This window comes from Hemicordylus capensis, chromosome 8 (assembly GCF_027244095.1).
Source record: "Hemicordylus capensis ecotype Gifberg chromosome 8, rHemCap1.1.pri, whole genome shotgun sequence".
Classification (NCBI taxonomy): domain Eukaryota; kingdom Metazoa; phylum Chordata; class Lepidosauria; order Squamata; family Cordylidae; genus Hemicordylus; species Hemicordylus capensis.
In genome coordinates, this window is record NC_069664.1 from 8182090 (window position 1) to 8198209 (window position 16120).

The window sequence follows — 16120 nt, forward strand, 5'->3', positions numbered from 1 at the left end:
GCTCAGTATTGTCTTCACAGACTGGCAGTGGCTTCTCCAAGGCTGCAGGCAGGAATCTCTCTCAGCCCTATCTTGGAGATGCTGCCAGGGAGGGAACTTGAAACCTTCTGCTCTTCCCAGAGCGGCTTCATCCCCTGAGGGGAAGATCTCCCAGTGCTCACACATCAAGTCTCCCATTCATATGCAACCAGGGCAGACCCTGCTTAGCTATGGGGACAAGTCATGCTTGCTACCACAAGACCAGCTCTCCTCTCCGTGTGTCTTAGAAGCTTTAAAAAGGTTGAAAAACATGGAAACTACTATAAAGCTTTATCCATGTCAGAGGAATGGAAATAAAAATTTATTTATTTTTCGCATTTATATGCCCCACACTCCCCAATATAAAAATCTCTGGCCGGTTTACAGATTAACCGCTGATTAAAAGAGCAACGGGCTCTTTTAATTGTGGAGGACAACAATTTGTTCATTGTTTCCCTAACCCTGGCCTTTTTCTCTGTGCAAAAGTGGCTGCAATTTACCCATAATCACTTGGGGGCAGGGATAAAGAAAGGGGGAGAAGACACAAAGCCGTGAGTGCAACAATGCTATTGCCTATTTCCCAATGTTATCAAAAATCGCCATGAGCATTTTGTTCCCTGAGGGGATACCGATGGCCAAAACGTCCAGGCCCGGCTGGGCTCAAGTACTACAATGGCTAGAATGGGGCCAGAAAAGAGGCAGAAAGTGGGGAGTGCGGAAAGAGGAGGAGATGCCATTCAATTAATGACAACATTGTTCCAAAAAGGCAGCAACATTACCATCCAATCACTGTTTAATATAACCCCATATAAAACTGAAGCAGCAGCAATTTTTATTGAATTACCTACACTGAAATAAGTTTTAGAACATAATTTAAAAAACAAACAAAAAAAGGAACACCCAGCAAATGTAGCAAAATATATGATTTGTTTTTATAGCAACTGATAGCTGACCAGCCACTAGTACCTTACTACCAAAGTGATATTATCTCTGGTAACCACCATTTTTCTTTAAAAAGACATGTAAATATATAATTCATATTTATACATTTTGCAGCTATGTACACAAGATTTTTGTTTGTTTGTTGTGATCTTTACACTGGTTCCATTTGGCAACCCCCTTTAAACCGCTGTGCCCAGGGCTGTGCATAACACCTGTCGTACCTGGATATGTCATTTGGTCAGCAAAGCACAACATTAAGAATAGTGGGATGTGTAGAAGCTTGCCGCGGATGGGATCTCCAGACCAGTACTGTAAACCAACAGGCACTCAAACTGCCTATATGGATGCTTGTATCAAAGCTTTCCAGTTTGCAGATGAATCCAGAGCGTGTCAGTGCTATGCACAGATGTTGCATTTCAGCTCCACTGTTAGCTTATTGAGCTGTCACAAGTCGGCTTGCTTGGGTCTGTTAGTACCAAAGAGAGCAGAAGAACTCCCTTTCTTCATGGGAATGTCATTCTTCCAGAATCCTTTTCAAAGAAGCATGCTGCTGTCTAGAAACCAGGACCTGGGTTTCATTATTATTATTATTATTATTGTTATTTTGTTTAGGCACTGGCCAAAGGTTTTTCATCTTTTAAAAAAAAGAAGATGTAGCTGACCTTTAATCCACGGGAAATATTCAAGCACAGATTCCCAACAAACACCTCTCCCAGATGTTGAAGGCTTGGAATAATGGCAGCTTTGACCAAAAAAAGATGGCAGCATAGGCTTGGTCATTCGGAATGGAAAGACCGTAGTTCATTAATACAACAGTTAAGGCGACTGGCTGATGGCTGCTCTCGAGTGGCGCTCCACCACCAGCCCGGCTGGAAGGGAAGTGCATATACACACACACACACACACACACACACACACACACACACACTCACTCACTCACTCACTGACATACAGGCCCCACAGTTTGCACAGAGGATTTGCAAGCACCCCCCACCCCAAAGTCGTGGGATCAGCGCCGTTTGAGTCCACCATTGGCAAGCTGAGGTGGGTGCTTGGGGAGGCAAGGTTCGTCAGGAAGGGGGTCATGGGAAAAGACAGAGTCCTCTCCTGAAGAGCAGGTGGAGCTGCGTGTGTCTGGAAAACTGGGAGAATACTGGTCCAGTGGCATGGAGAGGTCCAGGTATTCCTAGAGGGAACACACACATACACAATGAAACACCCAGGCCAAGGTCTCCAGTGTGAAGGAAGTCTGAGAGGTAGCCATCTCTTCACACCCAGGAGTCCAGCAGAAAGGGGAGCAAAGCCCCCAAGAGACACCCAGTAGTACCAAGGACACAGAGAAAGAAACCGGGACAAAAGTTGGTCCAGTCTGGTTTCTTTGATTCTGGAAAAATGTGAGCCTAACTTGGGAAAGCAGACACAGGCGGAGTTTGCTCCAATAGGGTCTCTTGGTGTGAACCTGGCACTGGAACTTCCAAGCTAAGTGAGAGTGGTCTGCCCCAGGTCCCCAAGCTAGAAAGAAGCCACAACAGGTACTGAGAACAGCAATCCCCAGGCCTCACTGCAGTGCAGAGGCCGAGAACCACGAATTGAGTCACCACCTTGAATCCAGGGAAAGAAGCGAGGGACTCTCTACAGCTTACAGGCTCACAGCAAGACTGAATGAGAACCCAAACATCTCAAGGGCGGCATCCTAAGACAGTCAGCCCTGACTAAGCCCTGCTTAAATCAATGGAATAGTTTTGGCTATGCTTGCTTATCACTGACTGCAGTGGGACCTGGTCAGTTCTAACGTTTAAAAGGTACAAGCCCATGTTTATATCTGGGAGAGCTAAATGTTTGGAAAGAGGCAACTTTTACCTGGTTTGAGGTCATGGCCACAATCCTATCTAAGTCTTCTACCAGCTGTTTGAAGGTGGGTCTTTGGGAGGGAACAGCATGCCAGCAATCTCGCATCATCATATACCTGAAAAGGAAGGACAGTGCATCAGTATATGCTGAAGCCACAAAGCCATTAAATCCCACAGAGTGGGGGTGGGAAGAGAGAGTGAAGTCCAAAAATTCTCAGTGCCACGACTAAAACCATATATTGCTGAAGGTTGTGAGCCGTATTCACACGTAATGTTCAATACCTGACAATCTAGTCCGATTGCAGACATTATGTTGTATGAGCATACAGAAATCTGTACACTTGTCCATGCTTTTGTGTGAATGACTGTACTTGTGTTCATTTAAAAAGTTCAGGGCCCTCAAATGCAGGGTAAAGTAAAGTGTGCCGCTGAGTCGGTGTCAACTCCTGGCGACCACAGAGCCCTGTGGTTTGTCTTTTGGTAGAATACAGGAGGGGTTGACCACTGCCATCTCCCGCACAGTATGAGATACAGTTAGGAAACGTCCTGCTGTACCGGTGTACAGTGTATATGAGTGCAGGGGTGCTCGGAGCAGGGCCTCTGAAGAAGATCTCAAGCTTCTGGTAGGGGCATATGGGGCAAGGTGCTACCATTTAGTTAGGGTGCGTGTGTTTGGCTTTTTAGTTTAGAAAAAAAGACGTCTGTGGGGAGACATGATAGAGGTCTATAAAATCATGCATGGCATGGAGAAAGTGGAGAGAGAGAGAGATTCTTTTCCCTCTCACACAACACTAGACCCGGGGTCACTCCATGAAATTGATTGCTAGGAGGTCTAGGACCAACAAACAGAAGTACTTTTTCACACAACGCGTGGTCCACTTGTGGAACTCTCTGCCACAGGATGTGGTGACAGCCAACAACCTGGATGGCTTTAAGAGTGGTTTGGATGACTTCATGGAGGAGAGGTCTATCAATGGCTACTAGTCAGAGGGCTGTGGGCTACCTCCAGCCTCAAGGGCAGGGTGCCTCTGAGTACCAGTTGCAGGGGAGTAATGGCAGGAGAGAGGGCAGGAGAGTAATGGCAGGAGAGAGCCCTCATCTCCTGTCTGTGGCTTCCATCTGGTGGGCCACTGTGTGAAACAGGATGCTGGACTAGATGGGCCATGGGCCTGATCCAGCAGGGCTGTTCTTAAGTTATTTCCAAAAAATGTCTTAATGCAGACCTACGCTGATGCTAATGGGTTGCACTCTAAGCAAGTTGTTTTCCTGGGTTGGAGGACCAATCGTTCCCATTAAAAAAAGGGGGTGGGGGTGGGAGAGGTCCCCTCAAAGACTGCCACCAGCAGGGCTGGCAAAGAGAACGTGGGAAGGGATGGAGGTTCTTTCCAGACAAAAGGCTCAGCTTGTCCCAGATGCAACACAGCTTTACTCTGGGTCAATTTGGGATTCTCTCCTGCTGAGAAAAACAAACATAAAGAGAGAGGAAGTCTTGGTTTATTATCACGCACAGCTCTCAGTAGGGCTGGGAAAATTGCACTGAACTCCTGCCAGTCACCATAACATGCATCTGCCAGTCAGCGGGGGTCCTGTTATGTCGTGCCGGGCTACCGAGCGGGATGAGGTTTTGCAACACGGGCTCTCTCAAACGTGGTAAATGGAAAGCACCTCAGGGGGCCACAGCTCAGGGGTCGAGCATCTGTTTTGCACGCAGAAGGTTCCTGGCTCAATCCCCAGCACCACCTCCAGGTAGGGCTGGGGAAGGCCCCTGTCTGGAACCTGGGAGAGCCATCCGCAGTCACTGCAGACGATACTGAGCTGGATGGAGCAATGGTCTGACTTGGTATATATCAAGCTGCTTCCTAGGCACCCATGACCCACGTTTGACATCCCCGTCTGAAGACAGGGATTGTTTTCCTTCCTACTGTATTTTAAGCAAATTATGTCGTTTTACACTTTTGGTTAACTCAAGAGGCTTCAGACATGATAAATAAGTGACTCGATCCACCTAGAAATTTCAGATAAAGAAAATGAAAAATCAGAGAAAAGAATCAAAATTTTGTCCCATTTGGAAATTATCTATCTATCTATCTATCTATCTTATATAGAGCCTAACGGAGATAACTCTAATCCTATTCATGAAGTTTGGAAATCATGATTATTTTGATATGCTTGGAATAGTGGATGTGGTCCACTCCTAGTAGTGGTCCAATACTATGTCGATAGTTTTGTTTGTTTGTATCATAAATATGCTATATTGATTTGTACTGAATTAAATTGAATAAATGTAAGAATGTTCCAATAATTTTTTTTTAAAGAACCACACACACAAAAACTCCTGTCTGTAGGCTCCCAGCGGCATCTGGTGGGCCACTGTGTGAAACAGGATGCTGGACTAGATGGGCTTCCTTGGGCCTGATCCAGCAGGGCTGCTCTTATGCTCGTGGAGTATTCTTCACAAACTTTCACTATTATCAGCAAGGGAGGGAGGGAAAGGCCATTGCTAAGATGGAGAGATGCAAGGGAGACATGGGTAAGAACAGGAAATCGGAACAGCATGTGGCTGAAAGCAGCTGCACAGGGTAACCTTTGAAGTCATCACTGTAGCACAATCCGAAGCAATTTTTTTGCAGGATTTCTGCTCCCTGAAGCTAAACCTTGGTGGAGCAGAATTCTGGCTTAAACTTTCTAGAAGACTCTACAGGGAGTTCGGAATAGGTGGGCAGTTTGTTCAGAGCAGCTCTCTGGCTGGCTATTAGCCTCAGAGCCAACAAGGGTGAAAAACTGAAGGAACTGCTTGGGAGCCAATGTGGTGTAGTGGTTAGAGTGTTGGACTCAGACAGAGGAGACCTGAGTTCAAGTTCAAGTGCTGCCATGCAACTTTCTGGGTGACTCTGGGCCAGCCACTTCTCTCTTGGGCTAACCTACCTCACAGGGTTGTTGTGAGGATAAACATAACCATGCATACCACTCTGGGCTCCTCAGAGGAAGAGCCGGACATAAATGTAAAAAACAAACGAACAACCTGGTTTGGGGAATATGTGGTGTGCTGGCAGCACCCTGTGCTTTTCGCACATTAAAAGGAGCCCTGATCGAGAACAGAGTGGAAATGCCCCATCTCTAGGGTTGCCATATTCTGGTTTTCCTAATCCGGGGGCCTAATTTGCATATTATGTAAATTGGCTTGAAAATCATTTTTGAGCAGTGCCTGCATGTTTTGCTCTATAACTCCATTTCAACAAGGGCTAGAGTTTAGGTTTAAAAATAAATAAAAATAAATGAAAGCTGAAATCTGGGCAAATCCAGGTGGGCTAAGCAATTTGGGCAAGGTGCTTAAAATCTGGGTGAAACCTGGAATTCCGGGGGTCATGGCCACTCTACCCATCTCTCCTCTCTGCCCGAAGTAAAAATGTCACTGTAACAAGATGAGAAAACTGACTCTGAATTGGCAACTCACAGTCCATTGGTGCAATTGCTGGGTTTGTCCATCCGATGTCCCTCTTTCAACAACTTGAAGAGCTCTTCCACTGGAACTCCAGGGTACGGTGACCCACCCAGCGTGAAGATCTCCCAGAGCAGAACGCCAAAGGACCACCTGTTCCGGGAGCACAACACACCACGGGTTAAGAAGTAAGAATTCCCCAGCCGTGCACGCAGGCATACCATCACTGGACATGGAGGCTCCACCTAGCTTAGATGGAAAGGCAGATGCTTCAAGCAAAGGAGCTTTAGAGTGTTAGCAGCAGCTCAAACTGGCGATCAGGCAGGAGCCAGCAGCTTCAGACAAAGCTCGCTTCCAGATAACACAGACTGAAAATACCATGCCTGCTTATCGTAATGAGCATTTCATTAAGCTAAGATGAATCACGTCTGGTCTATTTCACTTTTGGGAACAATACCCAGCATACTGGCCTGAAACTGGAAATGCCATGAGGCTTACGGGGCTGAACCTGCACATAACTGTATGGAAGAGAGCTGGTCTTGCGATAGCGAGTAGGAATCACCTCCCTTGCTAAGCAGGGTTTGCCCTGGTTTGCATTTGGATGGGTGGCTACATGTGCATGCTGTCTACTATAAGCTATCCCCCCTTCGGGGATGGGGCTGCAGCTCAGTGGAAGAGCAACTACTTCATATGTAGAAGGAGGCTACATGCTTTGCACATCGGGACACTCTCAGGTTTAGTCTCTGGCATCTCCAGTTATGGCCTCTCCGGTTGTGGCCTCCAGTTATGGCCTCTCCGGGCAAACCAGGGTAGAAGACGGGGTGGCATCAGTCTTTGACCGAAATGTTGGAAACAATCTTTAACTGAGACGTTGTCAAGTCACTACCAGCCAGGTTAGACAGGATGAGCTAGCTCAGGAGTTCCCAACTTTGGGTCCCCAGACGTTGGACTACAACTCCCATCACCCCCAGCCTCTGGCCATTTTGGCTGTGGATGATGGGTGTTGTAGTCCGACACCATCTGGGGATCCAAGGCTGGGAAATGGACTAACACTGCTTATATAGCTTCATGTAAGTACTGGAAGGAATACTCACACGTCACTCTGATGAGTGTATATTCTGTCAAACAATGCTTCAGGGGCCATCCACTTGACCGGCAAGCGACCCTAGAAGACAGGAAAGGGCATGGCATCAATCCAAAGCCATGTGGATAGAAGAGGGCACGAGGGGGGGGGCATGAATAATGCAAGGAATGGGGGTGAGCAACACAAACATAGAACCAACAGAATCCTCAAAAGCTCTGGGGCCGAAGCTCAGTGATGGAACATCCGCTTTGCACACAGAAGGTCCCGGGTTCAATCCCTGGCAGCATCTCCAGGTAGGGCTGGGAAAGACTCCTGCCTGAAACCCTGGATTCTGCAGGGTGCTTCAGTTTGCCCACTGCTGCAAAGTCGCCCCAGTGATCTAGGTTAGAATGCACTGATTATACTTGGGGTCTGACTAGGGTTGCCATATTCTGGCTTTCCAAATCTGGGTGCCTAATTTGCATATTATGTAAATTGGCCTGAAAATAATTTCTGAGCAGAATAGTGACTGCACGTTTTGCTCCATAACTCTGCTTCTACAAGGGCTAGAGATTAGCTTTTTTCTTTTAAATGAAAGCAGAAATCCAGGCGAATCTGAGTAGGCTAAGCAAGCTCGAAATCTGAGTGAAACCGGGAATTTCGGGGGGGGGGGCATGGCAACTCTGGGTCTGACCAACAGTCATCTTTTTAAGCCAGTAAGGAACCTGCTCCCAGGCCAAACTGACTAGAGAGCCTGCGGGACTCTCAGAATCCTTCTGAACTACATGGCTTGGTTCCCTAGCACTGTCTGCTCTGCAAGTAAGAACATAAGAACAGCCCGGCTGGATCGGGCCCAAGAAGGCCCATCTAGTCCAGCATCCTGTTTCACACAGTGGCCCACCAGATGCCGCTGGAAGCCTACAGAAAGGAGTTGAAGGCATGCCTTCCTTCTCTCCTGCTGTGACTCCCCTGCAACTGTTATTTCACTACAGTCAGGATCAGAGCCGGAATACATTATGCTTACATTCTGGTATAGGCCAGAACATAACAAAGGAATACTACCAAAACAAAATAAACCACGAAAAAAGAAATATATCACCGAGAAACAAATCTAACTGTGCACAGCTAAATGTTGGAGCACTCTTGCTGCCCCAAAGACAGAGACCATCCTTCCGACATTTCTATCTGTTGTTTGGCAAAGGTTCTGTATTTTACTGACTTAACCAACAGTCCTTTCTGACAAAACGATGCCCCTAATATTTAAATCTTGGTTCTTTAGACAGGGGATTGCAGCCCATAATGTGTTCAGTTTTCCACAGCGACCACATAGGCTGTGTTCCAGGTTAAAAGGAATTCTCTCGAACTGATTCGCCAACCACAGAAGAGGCATCTACTTAAATTGCAGAAGTGACAGCACTAATTGGATATTTTGGAAACTCCCAACACAAATTCCATAATCACAAGTGTATTTAAATAAATGCCACCATGGGGCAGCCACACAATAATTATTTTGGATTGGTTAGATAGCAGAAGCACCACCTCCAGTCTGATTTTCCATCTGGCATTAGCCACAGCTGGCTCAATGCCACTGAAAAACACAGGCAAAACCCCAGAAAGACGGAATTCAACATTCTGTTCTCTGTGTTTTCTAGAGGCTTTTGTTCCTGGAGGCACAGCTTAGGCAATCCACAGCCTTTCATCTGCAGAATGTTAATGCAATAGCTAAAAGATAGATCTGTGCACATCCATCACAAGGAACTGCATCCGAGTTTTGGTGCGGAGAAGAGCCGAGTGTACTCTTAGGGGCACCCAGAACTGACCTGAGGACTCTTATCTTGCAGCATTTCCAGTTCACATGAGCTAGGGTGTCCTTCTGCAGTGCCTTTGCTCTGAAATTGTGGCATGCAAAGAAGTGGGTAGTAAAGTCAGGATGTCCTGCACAGTGCAGGACAGTTGGCAACCCTAGTATGAGATGATGCCTTTCAGCATCTTCCTGTATTGCTGCTGCTCGATATAGGAGTTTCCCATCGGAAACAGACCAGTGGGGATTCGAACTGGCAACCTCTTGCTCCCTAGGCAAGTTACTTCCCCGCTACCAGCCTACCCGCTTACAAATACCTATGCATCACTCTGTGTAGATTTCCTGCTTGAGATAAACACTTAAGATAAATGGTCCACTATCTTGAAAGGGGTTTCCCCCTTTGTTCTGCAGATGGCTGCTCATCTGAATAATGGTTAAGTCATTGTCTTAAAATGGCAGCAATTGCATACAGGATGGGGCATAGATAAAGGGATAAATTCTTAATTAACACAAAAGCTTTCCTGTGCCATTCAGGGGGGGAAACAAAACCTGATCTCTTGAAAAGGAAAAGAAGAGAGATATACAGGTGGACAGGCATGAATACAGAAACAGCTAATAACAAAACCTTACCCCTATGGGAATCCAGGGGCTAGGTTCCTACACACACACACACACACACACACACACACACACACGATTACAAAGCAGTGAGGAGGCAGAAATAAGAGAAATAAAGTATGGTACCTTGCTAAAAAATCACGGGGATTTTTTTTTTTTTAAGCTTCACAAAATGACTCTGGACTGTAAAATAGTGGCTGGAAATGACATCACAAGTCATTTCTGGCCACTCAAACCTGTGAATAAGTGCATTTTAGCCTATTTTAATACCACAGATAAAGAAACCAGGTTTCTAGGACCTGCACATGGATACAAGAAACTGCAAGTAACGAGGGTCACTCATAGTGGGTTCCTAGTTGTTTGTTCGTTCATGTCTTTCTACACCGTGGGCTACCTGCTGTGGTCCGTGCTGCATGCTCTGAGGGGCGTGCAGAGTTCCTTCCAATCATGCTGAAAAGTTAGTTTTAAGCTTCATCTTCCATAACTAAGACTATCCACCTCTTGACCCAACAATACCCCGAGGGTCAGGGCATAGACAACTTGCTTGGCTTTTGAAAATCTGTTTTCATACTTCTAACAGCCTGTAAACTGTTCCTTGGATTTGTAATCAATTAACTGGGTTTTACATTCTTGTTTGATCATAAAGCTGACTATGCGGAGTTAAATGCCTCTTCGCTCCGCCTCTTCCACACCGCGGCTCAGGCCATAGGCTACTGAGGCGGCTGTGCGGCATTTTAAGGTATATTTTGGAAGTCACCCCTTTCTTGGGCTACAAAGAGGAAAGGCTATATCAACGCACTCAACCCTTCACAGTGGGCTCAGGGAGGCAGGTCATGTTTTTCAGGTGCCCAGCCTGCCTGGCCAGCTGATAGTGACAGCAAAGCTAGCTCAAGCAAGGAAGCTGGGGCTGGCCGGTTGAGGGTTGACCAGCCTCAGGTCCTCCTTCTACTGTGACACCACCTGTGAAAGAGAAAAGGCCCAAAGGAATGGCTGTTCCTTCACCTCACAAAATGGGGCTGCAGCTCACTGGTAGAGCATCTGCTTTGCATGCAGAAGGTCCCAGGTTCAGTCCCTGGCAGCATCTCCAGGTAGGGCTGGGAAGAATTCCTGCCTGAAACCTTGGAGAGCTGCTGCCAGTCAGTGCAGACGATACTGAGCGAGATGGACCAATGGCCTGACTCAGTATACGGCAGCTTCCTATGTTCCACCACTGACTATTAAAAAATGAAAAGGGATAAACACTCTCTGCACAGAGTCCGCCACTCACCAAATAAGTCTGCCCTATAGCCTCAAGGCACATTCATTCATTCAATTTCTATACCGCCTAATATAGAAATCTCTAGGGGGTGTACAGATTAAAACATAATACAAAACATTTAAAACTCATAAAACAGGCAAAAATCACAGAGAGACCTTCTTAGCTTTAGCAAGGTGGCTTCATCATCCCAAATGCCACTACCAAATTCTGTACTTTTTTCTGCGTTCGTGCAGAATAGCAGAACGCACACTGCCCTGGTGCACAATGCTTGCAATTCAGCACAATCACGTTCTCTGGCCTGCACAAGCTACTCACATTTGTCGTCTTCTTGTAGTAATCTATGTGGTGAATGTCTCGCGCCAGGCCAAAATCAGCAATCTTCATGACGCTGTCTTCGGTCACTAGCACATTTCTGGCAGCCAGATCTCGGTGGATGCACTAAGAGAGGAGAGACAGACAGACAATCAGGGATCTCCAAGGAGGAAGCAGCTCAGGAAGACCTGTCCACTCTCCTCAGTGTGCAGCAGAGGGGACATGGTGCAAACACCGCATAATTCTTCACCAAGATAATCCAGATGCTGGAACCAGAAAAAGATGCATTCGGCAGCCTACATATTTTATGCAAATCAGGCACATTTGCACCTCTCTCATTTTGCATAATTTATTTTGCTTCGGTTACTTGGGAGCAGTAAGGAACTACAGGCAAACCTTGTTATCTGCAGGGGTTCCGTTCTTGGGTGAAACCGTGGATAGTGAGGCATTGAGGCAATGGGAATCGGGGGGGCTAGGTTCCTCGAGGCAGAAAAAATGGCCAAAAACATTTTTTTAAAACCCTGGCAGAAATAGGAGCAAAAAAGGAATGTACCATGCGCTCCCAGCTGTGCAGCAATGCCCCCTAAACCCTCAAATTTGGCCAATTTCCCATGAGAAATTGCAGGAAACCCCACCCCCCACAAATGAGACACAAAATGGCTCATTTCGTCAAAATGGTGGCTGGAAATGACCTCAGAGGACATTTCTGGCCACCTAGGAACCGTGGATCTTAACCCTTTCTGTACCTGCATATGCCAAGGTTGGGTCTCAATTGCCCGACCGCAGAGACACAAAACCGGTTGCTGGGACTGCCTGTGCCGAGGTCCATCTGTATACAGAACAGTGACGCTCCACCCTTCAGACCACTAGAAGTCTTATTGTTCAAATGCTCCCAAACAAATCTTCACAGGCTTTTCAAATGAGCGCCCAGATGCTTAAGAAGGTAAATTCTGTGCCTATGTTTATGTTTTCCCTGCTCTTCCTCCAAGGAGCCCAGAGCGGTGTGCTACATACTTGAGTTTCTCCTCACAACAACCCTCTGAAGTAGGTTAGGCTGAGAGAGAAGTGACTGGCCCAGAGTCACCCAGCTAGTCTCATGGCTGAATGGGGATTTGAACTCGGGTCTCCCCAGTCCTAGTCCAGCACTCTAACCACTACACTACACTGCATCTCCATTACCACATTCTGCATCCCCCACACCTGCACTTCCACAGAACTGCAGAATTCCACCGCCCTGATTAGATCACCACCACCAGCAATCACGTTAGAGGACTTCATGCCCGACACCAGAGGTCAATATGCTGACATTAGCGGACTCCTCCCCACTCTGCTTCGCCTGGGGAGAGCGTGCAGAATCTACGGGTGCCAAAGTGCCTTGGGTGGCCCTCAAAGCAGCCCTCTTCCCAACCCCTCTCCGACCTCCTTCCTGGGAGACCCAACCCCTTCGCCCGTTACTGCTTGCTGCAACTGCTCACCTTTTTAGACGCCAGGTATTCCATGCCCCTGGCCACTTGATAGGCACAGGACACCAGATCTTTGAAGGAGAGCTGTTCTTCGGGGATCAGGGTGGGGTTGTAACAGTATTCCATGCCTGGGGGGCGCCGCGCCTGCAGGTATTCCCTCAGGTTCCCTTTGGATGCATATTCCACAATCACATAGAGGGGGCCTGAGGAAGAGACAGCAAGAGGCCCCAGCTCAGACAGCAAGAGGCTCTAGTCCCAGTCCTTTGACTGGCACTGCTGAGATCCAGTTGAATGTGGTCAGTTTGTGGGGCCAAGCAGAGAGCGTGTGCAATGCAGGCACCTGAGAGATGCAGGGGGGAAACGATCTCTCCTGTCTACATCTCATGGTCTGTCCACTCAGGTGTCGCTTTCGAATTTGATACCGCAACCTGAATGCTTCACTAGTCTAGACTTTTCTTGGCTCTGGCGACATCCCACAATACACCTTATAACAGCTTCAAGGTTATACAGCTTATCAAAGCCTCAACCTTGGGTCATAGGAACGTAGGAAGCTGCCATATACTGAGTCAAACCATAGGCTCACCCAGCTCAGTATTGTCTTCATAGGCTGGCAGCGGCTTCTCCAAGGTTGCAGGCAGGAGTCTCTCTCAGCCCCATCTTGGAGACGCTGCCAGGGAGAGAACTTGGAACCTAGATGCTCTTCCCAGAGCAGCTCCATCCCCTGAGGGGAAGATCTTCCAGTGCTCACACTTCTAGTCTCCCATTCATATGCAACCAGGGTGGACCCTGCTTAGCTAAGGGGACCAGCTATTGTAGGACTACAACTCCCAGTGCACTTCAGCCAGTGTGGGAGGAGAGCCAGTCTTGTGGTAGCAAGCATGAATTGTCCCTTTTGCTAAGCATGGCCCACTTTAGTTTGCATTTGGATGGGTGGGCACTGTAAAAGATATACCCCTTAGGGGGATGGGGCCATAGCTCAGTGGCAGAGCGTCTGCTTGCATGCAGAAGGTTCCGGGTTCAATCCCTGGTGGCATCTCCAGGTAGGGCCGGGAGAGACTCCTGCCTGGAACCTTGGAGAGCCGCTGCCAGTCAGTGCAGACAATACTGAACTAGATGGCCCAAGGGTCTGACTCCGCAGAAGGCAGCTTCCTATGTTCCACCACTGACTATTAAGAAATGAAAAGGGATAAATGCTCTCTGCACAGAGTTCGCCACTCACCAAATAAGTCTCTCAACATTTTTCTAAGCACCTTTGGGATAACGAATCCCATCTCTTGCCATGCCCTGTAGCCTCCAGCTACCTTCAGGTTGGAAGAAGGGATGCTGGGTGCTTACCGTCCTGAGTACAAGCTCCGAGGAGGTTAATGATGTTCTTGTGCTTGCCAATCATCTTCATCATTTCCATCTCAGAGATCAAGTCAGACAGGTCCTTTTCTGTGGCGTCAGCTGTGGGGGGGAAAGGCATAGATCCTGGTTGGTCAGAACCATGAGTAGCCCCAAATAAGAGTCAGCAGTTGGAGACCCCGGGGGCAAATCTGGTCTCCTGAGAAGCATCACCAGGACCTTCAAGCTGCCAACACAGACAGAGAGGATGTGCAGGGAAAGTGAAATCCAGGAATAAAACAATGACGACCATTTGTACACTGCTTTTCAACCACAATTCCCAAAGCAGTGTAAAGGTAAAGTGTGCCGTTGAGTCTGGGTCGACTCCTGGCGCCTACAGAGCCCTGTGGTTTTCCTTGGTACAATACAGGAGGGGTTTGCCATTGCCTCCTCCTGTGCAGTCTGAGACGACGCCTTTCAGCATCTTCCTATATCGCTGCTGCCCGATAGAGGTGTTTCCCATCGTCTGGGAAACATACCAGCGGGGATTCGAACTGGCAACCTCTGACTTGCTACTGCTTGCTTCCCCAATGCGCCATTAGGTGTACATAGATATACACAAATAAAATGACTCCCTGTCCTCAATGGGCTCACAATCTAAAAAAGAAACATAAGACAGCCACTGGAGGGGTGCTGTGCTAGGGCTGGATAGGGCCAGTTGCTCTCCCCCTGCTCAACAAAGAGAATCACCACTTAAAAAAAGGTGCCTCTTTGCTCTAGCAGGGGATAGAAATAAAATGGGCTGAAGCCAGTGCAGAAGTCAGCATATTCCACCCCCAGCACTCTCCTCCTCTCAGGGTGGCCCTGAAGGAAACACCATTGCTAGGTTCTCTACCTGGCTTGCGAACACCCGAGGCTGCATCATGTCTGAAGCTAAGCAGGGATGGATATCCCCTTCTCCCAGACGTGTCCCTCTAAGCAGGTACGGACTTCATCAATACTTTGGCCGGGAGACTGTTGGAATCTCCCAGATGCACCAGAGCAAGATAGCAATATAATAAAGAGGATCTATGTGGGTTTCTATTCCGTCTTTCTCACAATTACAGCACAAGGAGGCTTGCAATAAACAGTGATAAAATATAACCGGTTCAACAGGGAACAAAATATTCTGAGGCAGATCCATTTCAACAGGTCAAAACCAGCAGGAAGAAACAAACACAAGTTTGAAAGGAGCTGCTGGCCAGGGAGCGAGAAGCATGGAAGCCAGGCCTGCAGAAGCGGCTGGACACATTTTTCTCCCTGTGACCTCATCCTTTGGAGAGGCACACCAGCCTCTTGGCCAGCAGCAAGGCCTTCTGCAGCAGACTGGAAATGGAGCACACCGAGCTGGGATGTCAGTCTTGGTGGTTGTCAGTGTTGCCTGCCTCTCTCGGGGAAACGGGAGCCAAGCTGCCACCTGGAGTGACAGGTGTCCAACTGTGCAGCGACAGGGGCAGAACCACCACTGGGCAACAGTGTGCAGTGAACACGGGCCGCCCACTGGGGCCAGCACCGTGCCGTTGCCCCCGCCCCCCGCCGGCACTGGCAAAGAGCCAGCACACGCGGGGCTGGGGGAGCAGCCCTCCCTCCCTCCTTTCTCCCTCCCTCTGTCCGAGTTGGTGCTAGCAAAGCTGACTAGGGCGGATGACATCACTGCTCAGCGCGTCGCCGGGTAGTGACGTCATCAGCCCGCACACTGGCTCTTTGAGAAGCGCCGCATGAGGACAGACGGAGAGGAGACGATGGGAGGGCGGGCAGCTGTCCCGGCACACTGGTTCGTTGCCGGTGCCAACGAGGGAGGGAGGTACGCGGGCGGGTGTCTGCGGAAGCCAGCGTGGCTCTTAGCCGCAGGCCGCTGCCCACATGGTGAAGCGTGCCTTAGAAATCAAGTTGTCCTAGCGGGTCCATCTCCCACTCTACAGTCTTATGAGTGGGGAGGCACAGTAATGACCCCTTCTCGGGAGGGGTGGAAGTCATATATGGAGAGCAACATC

General features: G+C 48.4%; 1 protein-coding gene across 6 annotated transcripts in view; it reads right to left on the reverse strand.

Annotated features, from left to right (window-relative positions):
* Positions 1-793: 793 nt before the first annotated feature.
* Positions 794-16120, reverse strand: part of FGFR1 (fibroblast growth factor receptor 1) — a 108835-nt gene continuing 93508 nt past the window's right edge. For all 6 annotated transcript variants that reach the window (XM_053269687.1, XM_053269684.1, XM_053269689.1 and 3 more), the window contains exons 12-18: positions 14100-14210; positions 12777-12967; positions 11305-11427; positions 7344-7414; positions 6265-6402; positions 2821-2926; positions 794-2146 (exon numbers count right to left, since the gene is read on the reverse strand). In XM_053269687.1, coding sequence (XP_053125662.1) covers positions 1970-2146; positions 2821-2926; positions 6265-6402; positions 7344-7414; positions 11305-11427; positions 12777-12967; positions 14100-14210 — 917 coding nt within the window. In that variant the 3' untranslated portion in view covers positions 794-1969. The remainder of the gene's footprint in view (positions 2147-2820; positions 2927-6264; positions 6403-7343; positions 7415-11304; positions 11428-12776; positions 12968-14099; positions 14211-16120) is intronic.